General features: G+C 38.6%; 1 protein-coding gene across 5 annotated transcripts in view; it reads right to left on the reverse strand.

The window, feature by feature from the left end:
- The window catches only part of MAGED1 (MAGE family member D1), a 65,136-nt gene extending 41,657 nt beyond the window's left edge, over positions 1-23,479 (reverse strand). Inside the window, exons 1-2 of one of the 5 annotated variants that reach the window (XM_088028789.1) lie at positions 23,427-23,479; positions 2,747-2,834 (exon numbers count right to left, since the gene is read on the reverse strand). In XM_088028789.1, coding sequence (XP_087884915.1) covers positions 2,747-2,810 — 64 coding nt within the window. In that variant the 5' untranslated portion in view covers positions 2,811-2,834; positions 23,427-23,479. Of the gene's footprint in view, positions 1-2,719; positions 2,836-23,426 lie in introns of those variants that run through there. The other 4 variants (XM_028095742.2, XM_088028788.1, XM_088028787.1 and 1 more) reach the window with 4 other exon arrangements.
- Between the last annotated feature and the right edge of the window lie 1,690 nt (positions 23,480-25,169).

Raw genomic sequence — 25,169 nt, forward strand, 5'->3', positions numbered from 1 at the left:
AAATCTAACCAAAGAGGCAAAGAATCTGTACTCAGAAAACTATAAAATACTCATGAAAGAAATTGAGGAAGACACAAAGAAATGGAAAACATTCCATGCTCATGGATTGGAAAAACAAATATTGTGAAGATGTCAATTCTGCCTAGAGCAATCTACACATTTAATCCAATCCCTATCAAAATACCATCCACTTTTTTCAAAGAAACGGAATAATCCTAAAATTTATATGGAAACAGAAAAGACCCTGAGTAGCCAGAGGAATGGTGAAAAAGAAAAGCAAAGCTGGTGACATCACAATTCCGGACTTCAAGCTCTATTACAAAGCTGTCATCATCAAGACAGTTTGGTACTGGCACAAAGACAGACACATAGATCAATGGAACAGAATCGAGAGCCCAGAAATGGACCCTCAACTCTATGGTCAACTAATCTTCGACAAAGCAGGAAAGATTGTCCACTGGAAAAAAGACAGTCTCTTCAACAAATGATGTTGGGAAAATTGGACAGCCACATGCAGAAGAATGAAACTGGACCATTTCCTTACACCACACACAAAAATAAGACTCAAAATGGTTGAAAGACCTAAATGTGAGACAGGAGTCCCATCAAAATCCTAACGGAGAACACAGGCAGCAACCTCTTCGACCTCAGCCGCAGCAACTTCTTCCTAGAAACATCGCCAAAGGCAAGGGAAGCAAGGGCAAAAATGAACTATTGGGACTTCATCAAGATAAAAAGCTTTTGCACAGCAAAAGAAAGTCAACAAAACCAAGACAACCGACAGAATGGGAGAAGATATTTGCAAATGACATATCAGATAAAGGGCTAGTATCCAAAATCTATAAAGAACTTATCAAACTCAACACCCAAAGAACAAATAATCCAATCAAGAAATGGGCAGAAGACATGAACAGACATTTTTCCAAAGAAGACTTCCAAATGGCCAACAGACACATGAAAAAGTGTTCAGCATCGCTTGGCATCAGAGAAATCCAAATCAAAACCTCAAAGAGGTATCATCTCACACCAGTCAGAATGGCTAAAATTAACAAGTCAGGAAACGACAGATGTTGGCGGGGATGCGGAGAAAGGGGAACCCTCCTACACCGTTGGTGGGAATGCAAGCTGGTGCAGCCCCTCTGGAAAACAGTATGGAGGTTCCTCAAAAAGTTGAAAATAGAGCTACCCTACAACCCAGCAATTGCACTACTGGGTATTTACCCCAAAGATACAAATGTAGGGATCCGAAGGGGTATGTGCACCCCGATGTTTCTAGCAGCAATGTCCACAATAGCCAAACTGTGGAAAGAGCCAAGATGTCCATCGACAGAGGAATGGATAAAGAAGTTGTGGTATATATATACAATGGAATATTATGCAGCCATAAAAAGGAATGAAATCTTGCCATTTGCAACAATGTGGATGGAACTGGACGGTATTATGCTGAGCGAAATAAGCCAATCAGAGAAAGACATGTATCATATCATCTCACTGATATGAGGAATTCTTAATCTCAGGAAACAAACTGAGGATTGCTGGAGTGGTGGGGGGTGGGAGGCATGGGGTGGCTGGGTGATAGACATTGGGGAGGGTACGTGCTATGGTGAGCACTGTGAATTGTGCAAGACTGATGAATCACAGACCTATACTTCTGAAATAAATAATACATTATATGTTAAAAAAAAGAAGAAGATAGTAGGAAGGGTCAAATGAAGGGGGGGAAATCGAAGGGGGAGAAGAACCATGAGAGACTATGGACTCTGAGAAACAAACTGAGGGTTCTAGAGGGGAGGGGGTGGGGGGATGGGTTAGCCTGGTGATGGGCATTAAAGAGGGCACGTACTGAATGGAGCACTGGGTGTTATACGCAAAGAATGAATCATGGAACACTATATCAAAAACTAATGGTGTAATGTATGGTGATTAACATAATAAGATTAAAAAAAAACAAAAACATCTAGCTCAGTCTTTCCTCAATGTACTCACAGTCTTTCTCTTCGTTTGGATTATTTTTGTAAGTGGCAGTATTGTGCCCACAAGAGATTTCTGCAGAGAAGGGAATATGTTAGATCCTTCCCTGCCAAGCTTTCTTGCAGCTTATGTCATCACATGCCAAGTCTTCTCCACAGTAGAGACTATGACGAATTGGCCTTGGATTCTGGATCTCTAACATTCTTAAGAATTTTGACTTTTTCTGAAATTTCCCTCTTTGAAGTAGGTACTATTCTTAGTCAAAATTTTATCAACTAAATGATAGACCCAAATACAGAAAACAGGCAAAGAACATGAGTAAACCATTCACAAAAAAAGAAATGCAAACAGATAATAAATATATTAAACAGTCCACCTAGAAAAAAAAAGGGAACATTTTTTCTACCCCTACAGTTGCAACAAAAATAATAATACTACAATTATTTAGTAAGCATGTACCAAGCACAAACACTTCACCAAAACATATTACCTATATTTCACATGGAAACCTTGAGAGATAGGTATTATTATTCAAATTATATAGATGAAGAAATTGATGCCAGAGAGGAGAACTGATTTACCCAATATTTTAGAGTTGATTAGTAAGGGAACTGTCAATTCAAGTGTGTCCAGCTCCAAAGCTCCTGTGATTTCCACCATGTCAAGGTGCCCTGCGGGCATTCACCAACCAAAATTCCCAAACTATTTTAACACTATCTAACAAAACTATAAATTCTCAAGCTCCTACCTGTCTCATTGTCCTGTCTTCGCTCACCTAAGAGAATTTCTTCCTGGATCCCTTTGTCCTTAGCTCTTTCCAAATTCATCTGGGAATGCATTTTGGTCTTTCAAGGTGGAATATCCTGCAGTTGAAAAGAAAAGAAAACTTTGTGGTTAAAGCTGGGGTACTGAGTGTCTCTAAATTCAGTTCTGAAATGCAGCACACGGTAGGTGGTAGAAGAGGGTCTCCTACTTATTAGGATGTCTCAGAAACAGTCATAGATCTTCTGAAAGAGGCATAGTTCCCCAAGAACAAGAGAGGGTGCTGACCTTGAGGGATAAAAACTTGGTAAGAGAAACACAATGCGACATTTACTCTCCTCCTAGAAGAAAGATGTCCCATATTCCAGGAACAAAAAACAAAAGAATCCAAAGGATGCAGTGCATCAAACTGGTTAAGCACATAGGCTTCAGGACTGGACAGACTGGGGCTCAAAACCAGTATTAGTTACCTACTTGCTAGGTGACCTTGAGCAAGTATCTTTACTCTTCTGAGCACTGGATGTTTCGTCTATAAAATAAAGAAACCCCACAAGATAATGAGAAGTTCTGAGCCTAAACCTAATCTCAAAGAAAATGTAGGAGAGTTGTAGGAAATTTTCTTAATTCTGGTAATTGCCCACGAGGTTGTTTGGGCAAACCGTCACACTGAAAACAAAACAAAACAAAATCTTGATGAAAAATAAATAGTATCTACTTAAAAACAATAAAAATACAGGGCAATAAAAATATGGAAACATCAGGGAAACAGGGGAAAAGGAGAATCTAGAGAAACAGATAAGCAGGGAGGCAATTTCTGCCCTAAGGGCATTTGTCCATTACAAAAAAATTTTAACTTTCATTTTGGTTGTTTTGAAGGCAAAAGAGACAGATTAAAGTCCAGAACTACACAGAGTAGGAAAACTAATAGGAGACTCTCCCTACAATAAGCAGGGACCCCAAAAGGCTACCCTCTTAGGGGGTTGACGAATTGAAGCAGGTCATTCTGCAGCTCAGGCTGAATTACATGACTTGCCCTCAGGATCCTTGAGCCTTGAATTAGATAAAGAAGAACAGCAGGATCAGCTGATAACAGAAAAGACTTAATCCTGGGGTTAGCAAACATAAACTATAAGATAATTATTTTACTACAGATAAAGAAGTAAATAACAAACGAAGGTACTTCCAAGAATCAGGAAACTATCACAATTAAACCTAATCAAAATTTTGGAAGAAAAAAATAGCACCTCAAATGAAAAACCCAGGGGATTTCATTAATCAACAGATTAAGAAAATAATTTATAAAAATTATTAGAGTACAGTACAAGGAGACAAAAAGGTGGAAAGTACAGAAAAGAGTATTAAAGACTCAAACTGCTCTCATTCACTAAACAGGCGTCAGGGCCTTGGAAAGTGATCACACTGAATCTTAACAACTACTTTACAAGGCACAAAATATAGAATTTCATTGATAATAAAATTTTTTTCAGCCCTTTCTCCATTTCCACAAGCAAAACTGGGCTCCAAACCTGCTTTTTACTTAAAATTAGCTAATGGAATTCCAGAGTCTAACTTTACAAATACATATCTTCACAATCAACAAAAGGAAACTCAAAGAGAGATGAAGGCTCTGTACTCTCTTCCCTCAAGCTGTGAAGGGGTAGAAACCATCTTGCTTCACACTTATTTCAAATAATCTAAATTTAAAAGATGTTAAATTGAGAATTTTTAACAAGAATGTCAATCTAGTTCTCTTTTACAATATGGAGACTTATGAATAATCATAACTGTTACCAACTAGTTCTATTCTCTGTTAATACAAATCTTTCCTTGGAAGTACTATTTAAAGAAAGACATTTTGTAGGTCTCCCACAACTTTAGAAATTGATGCTTTGTTCTATGAAAATAACCTACAAAAGAAATGTGTAATTCTAACTAGGTATCTTGCCTGTTAACTCATTAACCTGGTGTAGTAGACAAAATAATAGCCTTCCCAAGATGTCCTGCTCCTGTGAATATGTTACTTTACATGGCAAATGGGACTTTGCATAAGTGATCAAGGGTCTTAAGATGAAGAAGTTATCCCGGGGGCGCCTGGGTGGCTCAGTTGTTAAGTGTCTGCCTTCGGCTCGGGTCATGATCCCAGGGTCCTGGGATCGAGCCCCATATCGGGCTCCCTGCTCGGCGGGAAGCCTGCTTCTCCCTCTCCCATTCCCGCTGCTTGTGTTCCCTCTCTTCCCTCTCTCGCTGTGTCTCTCTCTGTCAAATAAATAAAATCTTTAAAAAAAAAAAAAAAAAGATGAAGAAGTTATCCCGGATTACCCTGGTGGGCTCCACGTAATTACAAGAGTCCTTATAAGAAACAGAAGGATCAAAGTCAGAGATGGAGATATAACAATGGCAGTAGAAAGTCAGTCAGAGAAGGTGAAGATGCTATACTGCAGGACCTGTAGAGAGAGAGAAAAGGACCACAAAGGATGGCAGGTGATCTCTAGAAGCTGAAAAAAGCAAGGGAATATATTCTCCCTGGGAGCCTCTGGAGGGAGCTCAAGCCTGCTAACACCTTGATTTTTAGGACTGCTGACCTCCGGAATTGTAAGATAATAAATGTGTTTATTATTTCTATTTGTCATAATTTATTACAGCAGCAATAGGAAGCTCATTCCACCTAGTGATAAAGTTGTAACTGCAATCTCTATATTTGGAAATAGATTAATACTTCTAAGATCATTCTGACAAATTAGAAAGGATCATTGGCACATTCCTCTTCACCCACCGGCATGGATAAACAAATATAAATCTGTAATTCTGCAGGACTCACTATATAACAAATAATTTGAAAGAATATATTTCTTTTAAATTAACAGTGTCATGATTTCTATTTCACCAGTGAGAAAAATGAAACTCTGAGAAGTAACTTGCCTAAGATCAATAAGCAAAGAGCTAGGATTCAAGTCCCTTCAACTGTCAACAAAGTCCAGTATTTTTCCGCTACATCTTGCTGCCCCTCAAACTGCTTGGAGTGTGAAGAGAGGGTAGAGCATTCAAACGCATTCCTCAAATGACCCACTGCTGCACAAAAGACCCCATGTTTGTGAGATTCTCTGCCTTCTTTGCTTTAATTCCATGCTCACAGTAAACAGCAAGCTGTTTTCTTAGTTTGATTTCCCAAGTATCCCAATATGGAAATTGACATTCCCCGGAGAGAGGACCTGAGTGTTCCGGTCACTAGAAAGTATGTATTAGTGTAGGATGGGTGCGTTTTTCTTTCTATATCTATCTTAGTCTCAGTACATTAATTTGTATATATTTGTTTATCACCAAGTTTCATTTTAGCATTTCACAAATGTTGACCACCAAATCCTGGACTGCAATTAACTGAAATATCACTACCCTGCAGGCTCTTTTATTAAGTTCTGTTGGAATTTCTAAGTAAAGGTAATTTCCTTTCTTTGATAACTTCAAAAGTATTTACATATCATACACCACTATTTAGAGCATGAAGCCTCAGAAATGCTTCAGTGAAAATAGTTTTAGAAAAGAAATTCTATTTTATTTTACACAGAATGATATCAGTATTTGAAGGTACAAGGGCTGAAAGGGGAAAAATTACAATTGTTCACAAATTACACTAACAAGCCAAAAACACTTTGTGATAATTCAATGAGCTGTAGAGTTATAATTTACATACTTTTAAGCATGTTTTATATAAAGTTTATATAAAAACTCAACAAAACCTATAAACAACAACTGGACCTAGAGAAAGAGGTAAGCAAAGTGAATGGATCTAAAAACAATGCACCAGAATCAAGCACTCCCGTACACCAGTCACAGTCAGTTACAAAATATAATTTAAAAATATCAGCAAGGACAACAAAAACTTATCAGGTACACAGAAATATGTCTAACAAAATATGCATGAGACCCTTATGGAGAAAACTATAAAACTTTTTTTTCAAAGACATTAAAAATACCTAGACAAAAGGAGGGATGAACCACATTCGTAGCTGTAAAGATGCAACAAAATCTATAAACCCATAAATAGGAATAAGTTCTAATCAAAATTTCAATGTTTCTTATAGACCATGTTAAGCTTAGCTTAAAATTCATATGGAAAGGTAAAGGGCAAAAAAATATATTTTTGAAGAAGAGGAATAAGGAAGGGGGTCTTTCTCTACCAAATATTAAGATGCATTACAAAGCTATAGGATTAACAATGTAGGACTAGTGTAGGTACAGACAAATAGACCAATGGAACAGAATAGAAAGCCTAAAAGCAGACATTTACATCTATTACCACTTGGTATATGATAGAGACAGCATTATAAATCTGTGGAGAAAGAACAGACTATTTAGTAAATAGTCCTGGACCCACTGGTAAATCATTCAAAAAAAAAAAAAAGTAAGTTCTCTACATCATACGATACACAAAAATAAATTACAACTGGAAACTAACTGTGAATAAAAGTTTTACAGGGGAATATAGTAGAATACCTTTATGAAATCAAGGTAAGAAAGAATTCCGTAAATGAGACTGAAAAACACATGGCATATATAGAAAATGGTAATAATTTCATGGCATAGTGAGGAAAACAGAAGAGGCTGCTCTTTCATGAGGGCTAAGGTTATCAATATTACATCATAAATTTAACCATTTATGAAACTATTCACTTCTACTTGACCTCTTTTCCCTAGCTCTACTAAACCAGAGTGGCCTCTCAACTGGCCATTTCTTCAGGTCCTTCCCAAGCTCAAGACTAGATGGCATACCAGGCAACTACGATACGTGGTCTAATGACCACTTGCTCTCTGGTCCCCACACTCAGACATCCTCATCCACTGCCAGATTAATGGCTACTTCTATGCAAAATCAGTTCTCAACCTGGTGCCTTCCAGGAGGGCTTCACTGAGCCTCTAGGATGGGTTAGAGGACCCTCCTCCATGTTTCTATTGACAGTACCACACCCTGGTCTCCCCTCTATCACAGCACTCCCTGTTGCAATGTCTATCTCATCCACCAGACTCAGGAGAAAACACATCTAATTTAACTGTGTCCTCGTTATCCAGCAGAGTCTACGTCTAGATCACTGTTTTTGCTTGCTTAATTGATTGATTAATTAATGGTGCATCTAACTTTTTTAAGGCTTCCACTCTTAACTTTCCCACTGGTATCTTAGCACTTCTGACATTCTTAGACTGTGTATGTTTCTCCTCTCACCTTCTATGACTTCCCCCTTTGTTCACTCACACTTCTTATCTGCCAGGGCCCTGGGAAAAAATTTTCCTGATAACCAAGAAGACAAAGAGAGGGAATGAAAAGTAGCAAGCTATGCCCAATTCCCCCTGAAGCTATCAATTCACTGTGCTCCTTCCCACCTGGAATCTAGCCTTTGTGACCTCTAGAATCCCCCTCCTTGAAAAACAAGCTTACCTACACCCTTCAGTGATTTTTAGAAAACCCCTTCCCCTAGCCACAGATGAGATAGTTTTCTCATAAGCCTGCTGATTCTTCCACACCCTGGTCCCGCCATCCCCAACTAGTAAACCACAGCAAACTGGTATGCCAAACCTGTGCTTAACACACCATCCAAGCAGTATCTGTGAGACGGACATCCTCTGGAGGGTTGCCATGTATTACAGAACAGAGCACAACGGGTAAAAGCTAACAGGGTTAATGTAGTGCCCAACCAATAATAAAGAAAGACGACATGTTTTCTAGAATATCGTTGCCTTGCGAATATGTGAGGGGCTCTGGTCAAGGCATTAGAGGGACTCTCGTCAAGGCATTAAACAGCCTGACACAAACAGCGGCCAAAGGATGAAAGGATATCAAGTGAAGAGCTACAACAAACATGCCACTGTTTTCAGTGACCTATCTTGCAAAATTCAAATTCTCAACATGTATAGAGAAAGCAAAAATAGTAACAGTAGTAAAAAGTAAAGAAAGAGTGAACTAAAACATGAAATAAGCATCTTCTAACTGTAAATATGCTAATATATTTTTTGTGAAATAACTAAAAAATATAATCAGGTCCAAAAGGTACATTAAATACTAATTGTAGTTAAAGTTTGGAATTATTTATTAGTCCATTATTTGTTTTAAAATAAAAAACTAATATATGTATAATATTTCACATCTTCATATAGAACATTTTGTCAATTTTCTGAAAGGTAATAAACTCCTAATTTTTTAATCACTACAAGTATACTTCTATAAAGCCTTGAAACTCTGGAAAAGAAATAAACAAGCCCTCCTGGCCCTGTGCAAGGGCTCCCTAAAGGACAGACTCTGGGAAAGAAAGGAACAAGGAGGGAGCTGGCCAAAGATAATTGTTCAAGGACCCTCCAAAGACACAGGGTCATCTAAGCCACTACACTAGTCTTTATACTCTGCCATCCACAGATGCTGGTTATTAACTTCCTGGTTCTGATTCTTGACCTTTGAGTCTGAAAAAGAGACAACTGACTCAGAGCCCCCCGCCCCCACAAAGAACTCCTGGCTAATTACTAAAATGAACTATTTGCATTGCAGGATAATAATGCAGGCTCCTTCATTCTCAAATGACTTCAGAGGCTGGGCAACCACACTCAATTCTGGAGCCCAATTCTTGGCCTTAAGATTCTGGGAAAGATAGGACCAAACGAAGGTTCTCCTGTGGAAGCCCCCTGAAGCAGCTAAGTGCAATTGTTCCACGAGAAATGTGAAACAGTAACCAAGTCCCCCATATCCACAGCAAATCCCACAGGTCCTGGCTACCCCTGGATCATCTCCAAGCCATAGTACTGTGGAGAAGAATAAAAAAAAAACAGGGTATAAATCCACATACATTTCATAGTCAAAACTGGTACAATCCTTGTGGCAATCAATTTTCCATTATCTAATGAAGTTGAAGGGATGCACATACTATTACCAAATAATCCCTCTGCCAGAGAAACTCATGCACATATGCAACAGGTATATAAGAATGTTCTCAGCAGGGCGCCTGGGTCGCTCAGTCGTTAAGCCTCTGCCTTCGGCTCAGGTCATGATCCCAGGGTCCTGGGATCGAGACCCACGTCGAGCTCTCTGCTCACTGGGAAACCTGCTTCTCCCTCTCCCATTTCCCCTGCTTGTGTTCCCTCTCTCACTGTCTCTCTCTGTCAAAATAAATAAAATCTTAAAAAAAAAAATGTTCTTAGCAGCACTACTCATTAACAGCCAAAAACAGAAGGCAATCCAAATGTCCATAAACAGTAAAATGTATAAATAGGTGTATATGCATGCGTCTATACACAGAGGCAGAAGTAATTACCATAAAAGTTAAGTCAGGATAAATGGTTACCTCTGAGAGAGAGAGAGGATTACGAGTGGAGGCTTCTGAGTAACTTCCAATGTTTTATTTTTGGTTCTGGAAGGTTCTTTTATGGGTGTTTACTTTATAATTATTCACTTTAGTGTACACTTACATTTTACACAACTTTCGGTATTTCTGTTATATTGCACAATTTAAAAACATTTTTTTAAAAGGAAGACTCCAGGGCCTTCCTATGAAATTCCCTTAAAGCACGTGTTCTCAACCTTTCTGAGATGATGAATGATATTATATAAAAAGCATCTACCTCTCTCTATAAAAATTATGGGGACTGGCTAACATATCCATTTGCAGTAGGATTTTTGGAAACATACATCTGGGCAAGCCAGGGTCCTACCAGCAGTCACCATTTCCCTTAAAGTTGCTAAGGGCAGTTGTTTAAGTCCCTCCAAAAATAGAAATCAATATAGAATGCTATCCTGGCTCTCCTTACATTCAAGATTTTACCACCAGTCCTTTCTTTGCCCTAACCCTGGTTAATGCCCACCCCAAAAAAGGGCCAAGACAAAAAAACTGAGACAAACAAAGCCAGGGCCATCCAAGGAATCTGCTGCTAAATTGGTTAAGGGCAACAACTCATGTTAGCTATTGCTGCTTCCATTCCTTAAGTCATCTCCCTGCTGTGAAAATCTCTGCTCCTTTGATTTTCAATGCCATCTGTCTCACAGCTATACTCATCCCTTCCACAAAATATGGCATCTTCCTCGTCTTCCTCTCCACTCTTTTTATCACCTTTTATCTTCTGCAGTATCTTTGATGATCCCATGGCTAACTTGTCCATCACCCTAGCTTCACAGTCCCTTGACCTCCTCTACTCCAACTCACTCATCATGCAGAACTACTTTTCCTCTGAAATCTTAAGCTCCAATAATCTACTCCAACCACAGTTTCTGCCACATCACCTTGTTACTTCTACTCTTTGAGCTTTGAAATTTCTATACAACTTCTCCCACACCCACACACATATTCACAAAGCTTCTCTTTCTCTGGATCTATAGAATCTTCCTGAGAATATACTCTTCCCTGATGAGACTAGATCCCATGGTCTATAACCTAAGCAAATCTCATCAGTAACCTCAACAACTTATTTATTAGCCCCTCAAACCTTCCACCACCCATAATCATCACCACCACATTCACAGTCTAAAATCAAACCCAATGTTTGCCTTCTTTGCTCCTATTTCTTGGCAGCTGAACATACCTAGAAAAAAAGACAAAACTATAAACACTTCATTTCCAGCCTACATAGGTGTTCATTACTGCCCATCAATCTTCTTTCATTCCCTAAAGAAGGTTGCAAGCTTCCTCCTCCTTCCTCTGGCCCCTGGCCATCCCCCCTCACACTCCAGAATGCCCTTACTACCTTATTCACAGAGAATATAGGGGCACCAAGAAAGAAACTCCTATTTCTTGCTTTTCCAAAACTGTAAAAATTAAAAACATCCCTTTCTGACTCTCCTTAATGCCAGTGTTAGAAGTGAGGCCCCTTCTCTTATTTGAGGCCGGTACTTCATACCTTCTCTACACATCTTTTCCACATTTTGCTTCACCAGTTATCCCCTTTCTCTCCTATTATTTTCAACCTCTGTTTTTATCAGCTCCTCCCCTGCAGAACATACAAACATGTTCAAATCTCTCATCCTAAAAATATACATGTACCGTATCATATGACCTCACTGATATGAGGAATTCTTAATCTCAGGAAACAAACTGAGGGTTGCTGGAGTGGTGGGGGGTGGGAAGGATGGGGTGGCTGGGTGATAGACACTGGGTAGGGTATGTGCTATGGTGAGCGCTGTGAATTGTGCAAGACTGCTGAATCACAGATCTGTACCTCTGAAACAAATAACGAAATATATGTTAAGAAAAAAGAAAAAGAAGATAGCAGGAGGGGAAGAATGAAGGGGAGTAAGTTGGAGGGGGAGATGAACCATGAGAGACGATGGACTCTGAAAAACAAACTGAGGGTTCTAGAGGGGAGGAGGGGTGGGAGGATGGGTTAGCCTGGTGATGGGTAATAAAGAGGGCACGTTCTGCGTGGAGCACTGGGTGTTATGCACAATGAATCATGGGACACTACATCAAGAACTAATGATGTAATGTATGGTGATTAACATAACAATAAAAAATTTAAAAAAAAAGAAAAAGAAAATACCTGTACTTAAATTAGAAAAAAAATATACATGTACCACCTATTATTTATTCCACTTTTCACAGACAAGATCTTTGACATGAAAGTCTACACTCATTTCATCAACACTTTCACCAATTATATTAGTCCTCTGCACATTAGCCTTCACTAACACTGATCCATACATACTCACTACTCTGGTTTCCCCTAAATCCCTAATCTAACAGAACCTTCTCAGTCTATACCTTATATAACCATGTACAGGAATTTCACATTTTGTATTTTATATTTTAAAAAGTTTAAGACAGTAGTCTTAAAAGACAAATGTAATACATGTTCATTAATATACAACAGAAATTCATAAAAGGAGATAAGTATCTTCAATTATCATTCCACTCTCCCAGAGATTACTGTTAAGGCCACATTCCAACCTCTGGGAGAAGCTGAGCAATCATCTCACTGCTCCTCATACCCTTAAATCCCATGAAGAGGAGGAAGAGGAATTCTCAGATTAGTCAAGGATACACAACTGGGCCTCAGTGCCAACTGGTGGAGCTTTGAAGAGAAAGAACACAATAAGCAAAAGTTCTGGTGGGGTCTGTTAAAGAAAAAATTATGCTGACACTTGTTAAAATGATAAAATTAAAAGGACTATTGTGATAGGTGTCAAGACTATTGCAATAGGGAAGAGAAAATGGACTCCACTCTGAATACAGTAAAGACAGCTGGGAATCTATAGACAAAGAGTAGATTTGGGTGGGGATGGCGGGGGGCGGGGGTGTCAGTGGACAGAAAATTAAGAGGAGACATCAAGAATAGGGGAATTCTTGGGGCGCCTGGGTGACTCAGTCGTTAAGTGTCCGCCTTCAGCTCAGGTCATGATCCCAGGGTCCTGGGATGGTGCCCTGCCTCAGGCTCCCTGCTCTGCGGGAGGCCTGCTTCTCCCTCTCCCACTCCCCCTGCTTGTGTTCCCTCTCTCACTGTCTCTCTGTCTCAAAAAAAAAAAAAAAAAAAAAAAGGGAAATTCTTGTTAAACAGAATTCTTGTTGAAGGCAGACCAGGATGATCACATATCAAGGCGGGGTGGGAGGGAGTCTCATTAAGTTGACTCAGCAGGATTCTTTCTAAACCTGGACTAGACAGGCCAAAGACAATGCCCAAAGATGATATCTAGTTGAAAAGAGGGCTCCAAGGAGCATGACTCATGTTTGGTCAAGGAGGAAGTGTTTGTTAGCCCTTTTCCACTCTTCAGCTGTCCTTGGGCAAAGTTTCTTCACTGAAATATTCTCTATTTTAGACCTGTTGCAATGAGACGGCCCCTGGATATATATGCACATAAAGAACTATAGACATGCAACACTATGTACATGTGTATGCACAGATCTATCTTATATACATATAACATATACTACATATATATTATACATATATATAAAATGTCATGTTACACTGTACTCTGTTTGTATATATATGTTATGTATTATAATAAATTATAATATATGTAACACACACACACGACTCTCCCATACATGACACACATATATATAGGGTGCAGTGTAACATGACATTGTCTCTCTCGTGGACACCTCTCTCCTCCTCATCAGTCTCCTACTGTCCCACTCCCATCTGCCCATCCAGTGCATCATCAGTACATTACAAAGAGAACTGTATATCTCATCCACTTAGGACAAGTCCATTATTTCTTCCTCATAGGCTTCAGAGTGAAATCCTAGTTCTCTGACCTGACTTTTGGGGCTCTCCACAACCTAGCCCCTATGTCTCCAGTTTCCTTTCTCCTCCTCTACATAAAACTAATGTTCCAGTTGTAACTACAAATATGCTTTTCTTTGAATATATCAAGATCCCTCCCCCACAATTCTTCCAGTTTCCCGACTGGAACACCCCTCATAGCTCTTCGACCTTCATACTTCCTCTATTCATCCAACATCAAACATTATCTTCCTTTCCAAAGCATTTGCAGATGCCCCTTCTGTGCTCCCCTATAGCCTATCACTTACCCCAACTTGCCTATACCCACCATAGTATTCATCATACTCTTTAGACAGTCTCATACCCCCACTCTAATGAATCTTCATCAAGAACAGGAAACCAGTCAAGTTTACCTTTACATCCTCTGTACCCAGCATAAGACCAGATACAAGGTGGTGTGGTCTATAAATATTTACTGAATGACTACATAAACAAATGAAAGCCATGGTTAGCTTAATTTCCAATGGAATGCTGGTGGAGTCATTCACTTGCATTCAAAATAGTGAGGAAAAAGGCACAACAAAAAGTCATGTAGCATGACTAAGAAAACAATAATAATCCCCTGAGCACTCACATCTTGCTTTCTCAGTACCAATCCCTACTGAAGAAATATATGCCTCCTTGCAAAATGGCTGATTCCAGGACTGGGGCAGAGAATGTACATAATGAGCCTAAAATATCTTGTGTCAGAAAGCAAGGAAGGGCTAGATGGGTGATGGGTATTAAAGAGGGCACTGGTGATGTGATGAGCACTGGGTGTTGTATGTAAGTGATGAATCTCTGAATTCTACTCCAGAAACCAATATTGCACTATATGTTAACTAACTAAAATTTAAATTAAAAAAAAGAAAGCAAGGATGTCAAGATCTAATGAGACCATGTAAAGGATACAGGAGCCAAACAGAAAAGACTAATTTCTAAGATGATACAGTGTGCACATCAAAAATAAATCAAAGTGGATACATACACTAAAATACATAAAAATCCATGAATTCCTAATCATATTAAAGAAAACAATGAAAGTCTCTAGGAAACCAAGCCCTTACTCTGACAAATGAAAAAAAGCATTCACCCTGACTTTCTTTTTATAAAATATATTTTGGGACCAAAAAAAGCTGATAAAGAAAAGGTCTTTTTTATAAAATAATTTCAGCTAATAAATGCAGAAGGATTGATGAAATTAGACCGCTTTTTTTCAACTACTGAAATAATGAATTTTTTTTAAAGACTTTATTTATTTATTTGACAGAGAGAGACACAGCGAGAGAGGGAACACAAACAGGGGGAGTGGGAGAAGGAGAAGCAGGCTTCCCGCCGAGCAGGGAGCCCGAGGTGGGGCTCGATCCCAGGACCCCTGGGATCATGACCTGAGCCGAAGGCAGACGCCCAACGACTGAGCCACCCAGGCACCCCTGAAATAATGAATTTAGACAATTGTCTTCAGTGGTTGCTAAAATCAACAGGAGAAAGGTTGGTAGGAGATGCTACAATGGAGAAATCAGGCTGACAAAACCTGAAAACACAAATCAACTCCAGAATCAGTTAAAAAGTTAAACCAGATATGATGAAATACAAAAGAAAGTGCTTATCGCTACCTGCAACAATTTTTTCCCTTAAAAAATAACTGAAGGGGCGCCTGGGTGGCTCATTCAATTAAGCGTCTGCCTTCAGTTCAGGTCATGATCCCAGCGTTCTGGGATCGAGTCCCACATCAGGCTCCTTGCTCAGCCGGGAGCCTGCTTCTCCTTCTGCCTGCCACTGCCCCTGCTGTGCTCTCTCTCTCTCCCTCTCTGACAAAAAAATAAATAAAATCTTTAAAAAAATAATTGAAACTGAATCTAATCAATCCTCTAATTCTAAATGCCAGTGAACAGAAACATGCAGATGGGAAAACAAAATGAATACCACCTCAAGGAAGCAATCATCTAAATCCATTTGTTGATAGGATAAATGACTTAGTTTCTCTAATATACCAATGGTCTTTAAAATGTGGGGGGTGACTACAGATGGTTAGGAAAAGAGACTTAAAAGAAAAATATCTAATGTCAATAAATAGGCAATAAATGCCCTTCTTTAGATATAGATTTAACAAAACAACTATAGGGTGCCTGGGTGGCTCAGTTGGTTAAGCAACTGCCTTCGGCTCAGGTCATGATCCTGGAGTCCCGGGATCGAGTCCCACATCGGGCTCCCTGCTCAGCAGGGAGTCTGCTTCTCCCTCTGACCCTCTTCCCTCTCGTGCTCTCTGGCTCTCATTCTCTCTCTCAAATAAATAAATAAAATCTTAAAAAAAAAACAACTATAAAAAGACATTTTTTATTAATACCTTTTTAAAAGATTTATTTGAGGGAGAGAGAGCATGTGCACACATGCGTGCACACGTGCGCGCGCGCGCACACACACACACACACACCCACACACACACGAGGCGGGGGAAGGGCTGAGGAAGAGGAAGAGAAAGAATGCTGAGCCCGACACTGGACCTGATATCACGACCCTGAGATCATGACCTGAGCCGAAATCAAGAGTCAGATGCTTAACTGACTGAGCCACCCAGGTGCCCCTAAAAAGATATCTTTAAGACAATCATGGAAATCTGAATATGGACTGGGCATTAGATAATATAAGGAATTACTGTTAATCTTATTAAGTATAATGGCCTTGTGTGTTACTTAATATAATCCACTTAAGAGTTAGAGATGTGGGGCGCCTAGGAGGCTCAGTTGGTTAAGCATTTCCCTTCAGCTCAGGTCATGATCCCAGCGGCCTTGGACTGAGCCCCGCATCAGGCTCCCTGCTTAGATGGGAGTCTGCTTCTCCCTCCCCCTGCTCTTGTGCTCTTGCTTGCTCTCTCACTCTCTCTCCCTCTCAAATAAATAAGATCTTAAAAAAAAAAGTCAGAGACGGATATGAGTTATTTACATGTGTAATGACATAATGTCTGGGATTGCTTTAAAATACCCCAGTGAAAAAAGTGGGTGAGGAGAAAAGATCAAAGGAAATTGGCCAAATGGTATTAATTGTTGAAGCTGAGAAATGGATACATGCTTGTTTATTTTACTATCTTCTACTTTAAATATATTGGAAAATTTCAGTAATAAATGAAAAAAGAAGCCAGTGTCAGGGGTTGCACCTGGCTCCTTCCAAACTGGCAGTTTGAGCAACAGAAGAAATGACTGCAATGGATTGAAAAGTACTAAATATATAAATAGCCACAAGTTCAACACAATAGAAAAAAGGACAACAAAAAAAATCTCAAAAAATATAAATATACTTTAAGTTGGGCGATGGTTTTAAAAACCAGCTATAAGACCTATATTTTGCATTTTATAACTAATAGGTCCCTCAGCAGGATTTCTTCCTCTCCCTACCTCTTTATTATCTGATTTTTACCTTTATTCTTTTGTATATGATATGATACAGTGATAAGAGCATGGGATTTCATATTATAGAACTACGCATTTGAATATGAACAGCCTTTGAAGCTTTATGATTGAAAAAGTTTCTTTTTTAAGATTTTTATTTATTTATTTGACAGAGAGAGAGACAGCGAGAGAGGGAACACAAGCAGGGAGAGTGGGAGAGGGAGAAGCAGGCTTCCCTCGGAGCAGGGAGCCCGATGCGGGGCTCGATCCCAACCTGAGCTGAAGGCAGACAATGACTGAGCCACCCAGGCGCCCCTGAAAAGGTTTCTTAACCAAGTATTATTCCTTTCCTTTCCTATAAAATGGAAGAATATGTACATCTTTACTCCTTTTTGTTTTGATTAAATATGTATATATTGCCTGATGAAAAATAGAACCTTAGTAAACACTCCTTGTCTTCTTTTTTTAAAAACAAGAAATACCAGCTATAAAAGGCTCATTGGGGAAAAAAAAAATTTGAAAATGGATTAGGTATTAGATGCTATTAGGAAATTATTCTTAATTTTTCTTGGTAACACAATGGTAATTAAATTACTTACAAAATATCCCTAATATTCGGAGATGAACACTGAGATATTTAGAAGTAAAGTTCCATGATGCAAGCTCCTCAAATTGACCTATTAAGTGGTATCTCAATCAAAATGCCAAGAAGCATTTTTGTGAAAATTGACAAGGTGATTCTAAAATGCATATGGAAATGCAAAAGACCAAAAATAACTAGGCCTTACTGAAGAAAAAGAACAAAACTGTAGGACTAAATGACTATATATAAGGTATATTATAAATGACATTAATTATGAAAGTGGTACTTACACAAGAATAGAGAAACAAACCAAACAGGATGGAATTCAGAAACGAACCCACATATATAATCTAGTCATTTGATTTATGAAAAATATGACTCTATACAAGGGAAAGAATGATCTTTTCAGTAAGTGATAATGGGTTGACTGAATGTCTATTTCTTTTTTTAAAGATTGATTGATTGATTGATTTATGTATTTATTTGAGAGAGGGAGCTCGAGTGGGGAGAGGGGCAGAAGGAGAGGGAGAAGCAGACTTCCCGCTGAGCAGGGAGCCTGATGTGGGGCTCAACCCTAGGACCCTGGGATCATGACCTGAGCCAAAGGCAGACACTTAACTGACTGAGCCACCCAGGCACCCCTAAATGTCCATTTTGACATACAAAAGGGGGGGCTTTACTCATACTGAAATAATAAACAAAAATCAATTCAAATATATTGTGAATACAAATGAAAGATTAAACAATAACATAACAGAAAAATGTCTTCATGACTTTGAGAAAGGCAAAGATTTCTTAACAAAACAAGCACTAGCCATAAAGGGGAAAAACTATGAAACTGAACAATATTAAAATTGAGATATTCAGTTTATCAAGAGATACCTTTAAGAAACTGAGAATGCAAGTAACTGAGATTTGCAATAAATATATCTAACAAAATATCAACATTCTTAATATAAAAATATCTCCTACAAATCAATAAGATAGTCCAGGAGAAAAAGTGGTCAAAGATTAAACAGGTATTTCATAAAAAGATATCCAGGCCTACAAACATATGAACAGATGCACATTTATCATCAGATTTGCAAATTAAAACCACAGTAAGATACCATTCATAACCACTAGAATGGCTTTTTTTCCTTAAAAAGCAAAGACAGTAACAAGTGTTGACAATATTCTACAGCAAGTGGAACTCTTAAAGATTTATACCAAGAGTTTTATAGTACATGCACACCTCAGAGACATTGTGGATTTGGTTCCAGACCACCACAATAAAAGGAATACCACAATAAAGCAAGTAAAATGAATTTTTTGGTTTCCCAGTACATATAAAAGTTATGTTTCCACTATACTGTAGTCTATTAAGTATGCAATAACATTATGTCTAATAACGTATATACTGTAATTAAAAAATATTGCTAAAAAATGCTAACCATCATCTGAGCTTTTAGCAAGTCATCATTACTGATCACAGATCACCATTAACAAATATAATAATAATGAAAAAGCTTTAAATATTCCAAGAATTACCAAAATGTAACACAGAAACATCAAGTGTGCAAATGTTGGAAAAATGGTTCAATGAACAATGAATCAAGGAACACTACATCAAAAACTAATGATGTAATGTATGGGGACTAACATAACATAATAAAATTTTAAAAAATGGTGCCGATGGATTTGTTCCTCTCAGGATAGCCACAAACCTTCAATTTGTAAAAAAACGGTATCTGCAAAGGGCAATAAAGCAAAGTGCAGTAAAACGAGGTGTGTCTGTACAACCCCTGTGGAAAACCAGCTGACATCTTCTACTAAAGCTAATCATATACATAATCTATAATTCATCAATTCTACTCAGGTATATGCCCAACAGAAATGTGTACATATATCACAAAAGACATGTACTAGATTATTCCCAGTATTATTTACAGGCCAAAAATGGAAGCAAAATGTCCATCTACTATGATATATTCACACAATGGAATACATAGCAATGAGAATGAAGGAACTACCACTGTACCCAATAATATGAATGAATCTTAAAAACAAAATCTTTTTTTTTAAAGATTTTATTTTTTGAGAGAGAGAGAGAGCACACGCACAGAGGGAGAGTGAGGAGAAGCAGACTCCCCGCTGAGCAGAGAGCCCAATGCGTGGCTCAATCCCAGGACCCTGAGATCAGGACCTGAGCCAAAGGCAGACGCTTAAGTGACTGAGCCACCCAGGCGCCCCTTAAAAACAAAATCTTAAGCCAGAGAAGTCAGGCACACACAAAAAATATTGCACTACCATATTTTTATAAAGTTCAAAAATAGGCAAAATTACTATACCGTGATAGAAGCCAGGATTGTGACTAATGGGAGCTTAGATGTGAATGATCGGGGATACATTCAAGGGCCTTCAGATGATAATCATGTTCTATTTCTTTTCTTTTTTTTAATTTTATTTTATTATGTTATGTTAATCACCATACATTACATCATTAGTTTTTGATGTAGTGTTCCATGATTCATTGTTTGCGTGTTCTATTTCTTAATTTGGATGCTGGTTACACAGGTGTTTACACTGTGAAGTGCTTTGGGCCGTACACTTATGATACGTGCACCTTTCTGTGTGTATTTAAGTTTACTTAAAAATAATGCCTGCAAATCTCAAATGGTTCAGCCAAAACAGATAGATCAGAAAATATATAAACAATTATACTTTAATTAAAAAAATGAATGGATGGATGGATGAGTGAGCAAGTGAGTGAACAAGTGAGCTCATATGGCAAAAGTTAACAACTGCTGAACCTAGAGGTTCAGAGCATAAAAGTATTCATTGTACTCTTCTTTCAACTTATGCTTGTTAAATTAAAAATTGTTCAAGTAAAAAGAGTCACCATGCCTCTCAGCTCTATATTATTTATAACAAGTACCTGATATAATCTGACTTATGAAATTTTTTAAAATGAAATTTCTATACCCAGATTATGTCTTATAAAATAATAAAATACTCCATATATTTTCTATTTCTCATTAATAAACAGAGAAAGAGAGACAGCCAGAAAGACAAAGAGAATCAGGCCAGGACCAAGCGTTTTGCAGACCATACCTTCATGAACTCCACCAATAGTAGTTACTATCTACCTCTGAGTCTTGGTTTTATCATCAGTAAAATGATAATGATAATACTGACCTTAGAGGATGGTTTTGAACACTAAGGGACCAACTATATTTAAAAGGTTATCTGTACAGACAGACCAAGTACTGAATTCTTCCAATTTAACATACCAAACATTTATGGGCAACATATCATGAACACACAGTGTTAAGAGCAGTGAGAGAGATAAGCAAATATGCGGTAGGATAGCACACGACGCACCACAGATAAACAGACTGAGGGAGAACTGAGGATGGATATAAAGATGTCTTCCTAGCAGGGCTAGTAACTGACAATATATCTAAATGACAGGAAGAAGCTAGCTAGGATAAAAAGAGTATGGGAAATGTATGCACCTGGATTAGGTTATTTCAGTATGCAGAGTGCTGCATTAAAGCTATGCAGAAAAGTGAAAGAGGGGGTGTGTAGGAAGCACAGTGAACAACAAATACAGAGACACTGACATAGATGTATCCTGTTTTTCCTACTAATAGCTGTATAGTTTGTGCCCTCACTTCCTTTAGGTTCTGCTCAAATGTTGCCTTACCAGGGACTATTTAAAACAGTACATCCCCTCCCCATCACAACCTATTCGTATTTATTATATATTCATTTACTGTCTGTCTCTCAACTACAGCTTAATACACTTTTTATTTTCCACTGTTGTATCCTCAGTGCTTAACACTGTCTGACACATAAAGTTATTCAATAAAGGGCGCCTGGGTGGCTCAGTTGGTTAAGCGACTGCCTTCGGCTCAGGTCATGATCCTAGAGTCCCGCATCGGGCTCCCTGCTCAGCAGGGAGTCTGCTTCTCCCTCTGACTCTCCTCCCTCTCATGCTCTCTGTCTCTCATTCTCTCTCTCAAATAAATAAATAAAATCTTTAAAAAAAATTTTTAAAAAGTTATTCAATAAAAGTTCTTTGATGAATAAATGATGGTTGCACACTGGGTTGAAGCCAGATGATATTTAAATGCTGTGTAATTATGACTTGAATAGAGAACAGAGACATCAGCAATACCCTTCAAAAGAGTTCCTAAGTGTTTTAGTATCATGAAAATCTCTGCCTCGTTTTTTCTAAAAGAACTGAAAATTATACCTGGCCCAGAAAAAAAGAGTTACCTCTTATTTTGGCAAGTATAACACAGTAGTTACAGGAGAAGAGGAATAAATTGCTTGTTCAAGGAGATCCTTGGTTAAATTCCTCTTTAGAGCCTGAAAAACCCTAAGCCTCATCTTAAGTTTAATGATCATGTCTCCTCTCTTGGGTAAAAAATTGGAATAATAAATTGTGATTAACTAACGTTCTCACAAGACAAATTAAACCTGATAAATGGGACAGAAAAATACATTTTTGCACCAAATAGAGAATACCTGCAAAGTTCCCAGGAAAACTTTGTCTGAAAAATCTGCCAGCTTTCTTGTTCAATGTTGCTACCAGAGACCAGAGAAGAATTTGCATAATAAACGTAACTCATATGAAAAAATAAATTTGTAATTGGATGTCATATCTGTCAACCATTTCTATTCCACGAGAAGTTCTAAAGGAGATGGAAAAGCTTCCACTGTCAAGAGCTGACACCAGGTTACAGACAAAACCCACTTTGTTTGCCCCTTTAAAAAGTGGGGATTGAGTTCTACGCCAATTTTTTTTTAAATGTCATGAGTAGAGGGTTAAAATCAGTGCAGTTTCTGATGTATCATCTTGTTTAGAATAAAAATAAAAATGATAATGATAATAATAATTATTATTATTATTTGAACAAGACCCTACGTCTCTTAGGGCTAAAATTTCTGCCACTGCTTATTTTTATGAACAAAAACAACGTTGACCATGAGATTGAAGTCACACCTGGCTTTGGCAAGTACATAATTCAATTGCCTCTGCAGGAGCGGGACAGGAGGGATCAGAAGCCTTGTGGGGCAGGGAGGGGAGTAAAGTATTGGAATCGAAGGAAAAGGAAGAGTGGGAGAAGGGGGTTGCAAAAGTTCTGAGGCTAAAAGGGGGCGGGGAACAAGGTGGGAGATAAAAGATAGGAAAAGAATCCGTGGTAGAGGGAATGGCCCAGGCTCAGAAAGATCAGGAAGAGGATCTGGGATAATGAGGAGAGGTGAAGAATTACTAGGGATAAAAGGACTACAAGAGAGAAAGGGGAGGGGATGACGGCCTGCCATCTTCAGAGCGGGGGAGAGAAGACAGGCGACGGTAACCTAAGCGTCAGAAACAACCTTCACACAACGTACTCCGGGAATGAAAACTTCTTTCTGCCCCATGTTGAAGCAAGGAGGAAAGCTTCCCCGGGGTGTCTGGGGACTCACTTGTGAAAATTATCAGCCTCTTTCTTTACACTCACCTTGCTGAAGAGAGCCGCGACGCAACGATGGCGTGACCGGAACTGCTATTTTCCTTCGTTTGGCGGAAGCCTAGCTTCCTCCGCCACTCCCCCTTTACCAGGCAACTTCCTGTGCCTCTCTAGCAATCTCTTACAATACTTTATCGCTCTGGCTCTCTCACCCTAACAGAAGCTGGGTAGTGATGTAAACAGGCTGAGAGGGAATCAGTACGTTTTTACAAATCTTAGCTCTCGTCATCCCAAGAACTGCATTATTTCAGCCAAACCCCACGTATCCAAATTTGTCACCTCGCTTTGTTGATTAAGCCTTTGAAATACCTTCCTAACCCTAGTCCCTTAACTCTTGGATGTCAACAGTTACGTATTTGTCATACTGAGTTACTGTTTTCTGGCATACCATGTTGGAAAAAAATTTCATTTTTATTAGTGGCATACTTTGATTTCAAGATCTTAAAAAATCTGAAGTCTGAATCTTTTTGTCTCGGAACGGTATCCAAAGAGTTACATGCCATACTCAAATTTCCAAATAAATAAGGGAAACTCGTCTAGAAAGCATTCTTGTATATGTATATAACCCCCCCCCCAAGAAAATGACAACTGACAAAATTTTCAATAACAAGAATAATTCTTACTGTGGTTAAAAGTTCAGTATTGAATTACCTATTGCCACTACTTCAGGAAAGCTCTTCTGGGCCCAAAGTCTGTACCCCAGTTCTTTTTTGTGGTTATTTTCAGTCAATCTACAAGTATATAGTGAGCATCTACCATGTCCCAAATACTATGCTACACCGATGAGCATTGTAATCGGAACCCCACACCTTAGGAGCTAAAGGTGACATTTTAAATGCATAAGAGCCTGGCATAAAATAGGTGATTATCAGTGTTTGATGAATAAATAACCAAAATGTGGTCAGGGAAATGAAAGGGGCCAGCACCAAGTCCTTACTTTCTCTGGTATTTTTATAGTTCATTTCAACATTTTTAACTCATATTTTGTCACTCAACCAGCAGATTCTGAACAACCACTCAGTGTAAGGTTCTGTTCCTGATATTGCTCATATAAAGAAAAATAAGACACAACCCTGGATTTCAAGGCCATCCAAACAGTGGGAGAAATGAACACATAAACAACTAACAGCACTATAATGTGACAAAATAATAGGTAGAGAAGACAGTGTAGGAACCACGGTTGTCCCATTGATTGGTGAATATTAAAAACCTGAAACATACCTTATCTCCTAAGGGGTGCTCAATGAAGACTTGTTTAATGTTGACTAGATTATTGAATGGACGAATGAAAGGGAAGAATGGCAGAGGACTTGAAGTATGATGTGAGAGGAACAGTAATGAGTGATGAAGCTGAATGTAAGAAGAAGCCAGAGAAGGAAGGACCTTGCAAGCCATGTCATGGAGTTTGAGCTTAAGGGAAACAGAAGTCCAAAGAAGAATTTTAAGCAAGAAAGTATATGCACTACTGGGGTATTTACCCCAAAGATACAAATGTAGGGATCCAAAGGGGTACGTGCACCCCAGTGTTTATAGCAGCAATGTCCACAATAGCCAAACTGTGGAAAGAGCCAAGATGTCCATCGACAGAGGAATGGATAAAGAAGAAGTGGTATATATATACAGTGGAATATTATGCAGCCATCAGAAGGAATGAAATCTTGCCATTTGCAACGACATGGATGGAACTGGAGGGTGTTATGCTGAGCGAAATAAGTCACTCAAAGAAAGACATGT

The sequence above is a fragment of the Eumetopias jubatus genome, unplaced genomic scaffold, assembly GCF_037043125.1.
Source record: "Eumetopias jubatus isolate StellerSeaLion01/CBP00866 unplaced genomic scaffold, mEumJub1_p1.0 scaffold_11, whole genome shotgun sequence".
In the NCBI taxonomy this organism is placed as follows: domain Eukaryota; kingdom Metazoa; phylum Chordata; class Mammalia; order Carnivora; family Otariidae; genus Eumetopias; species Eumetopias jubatus.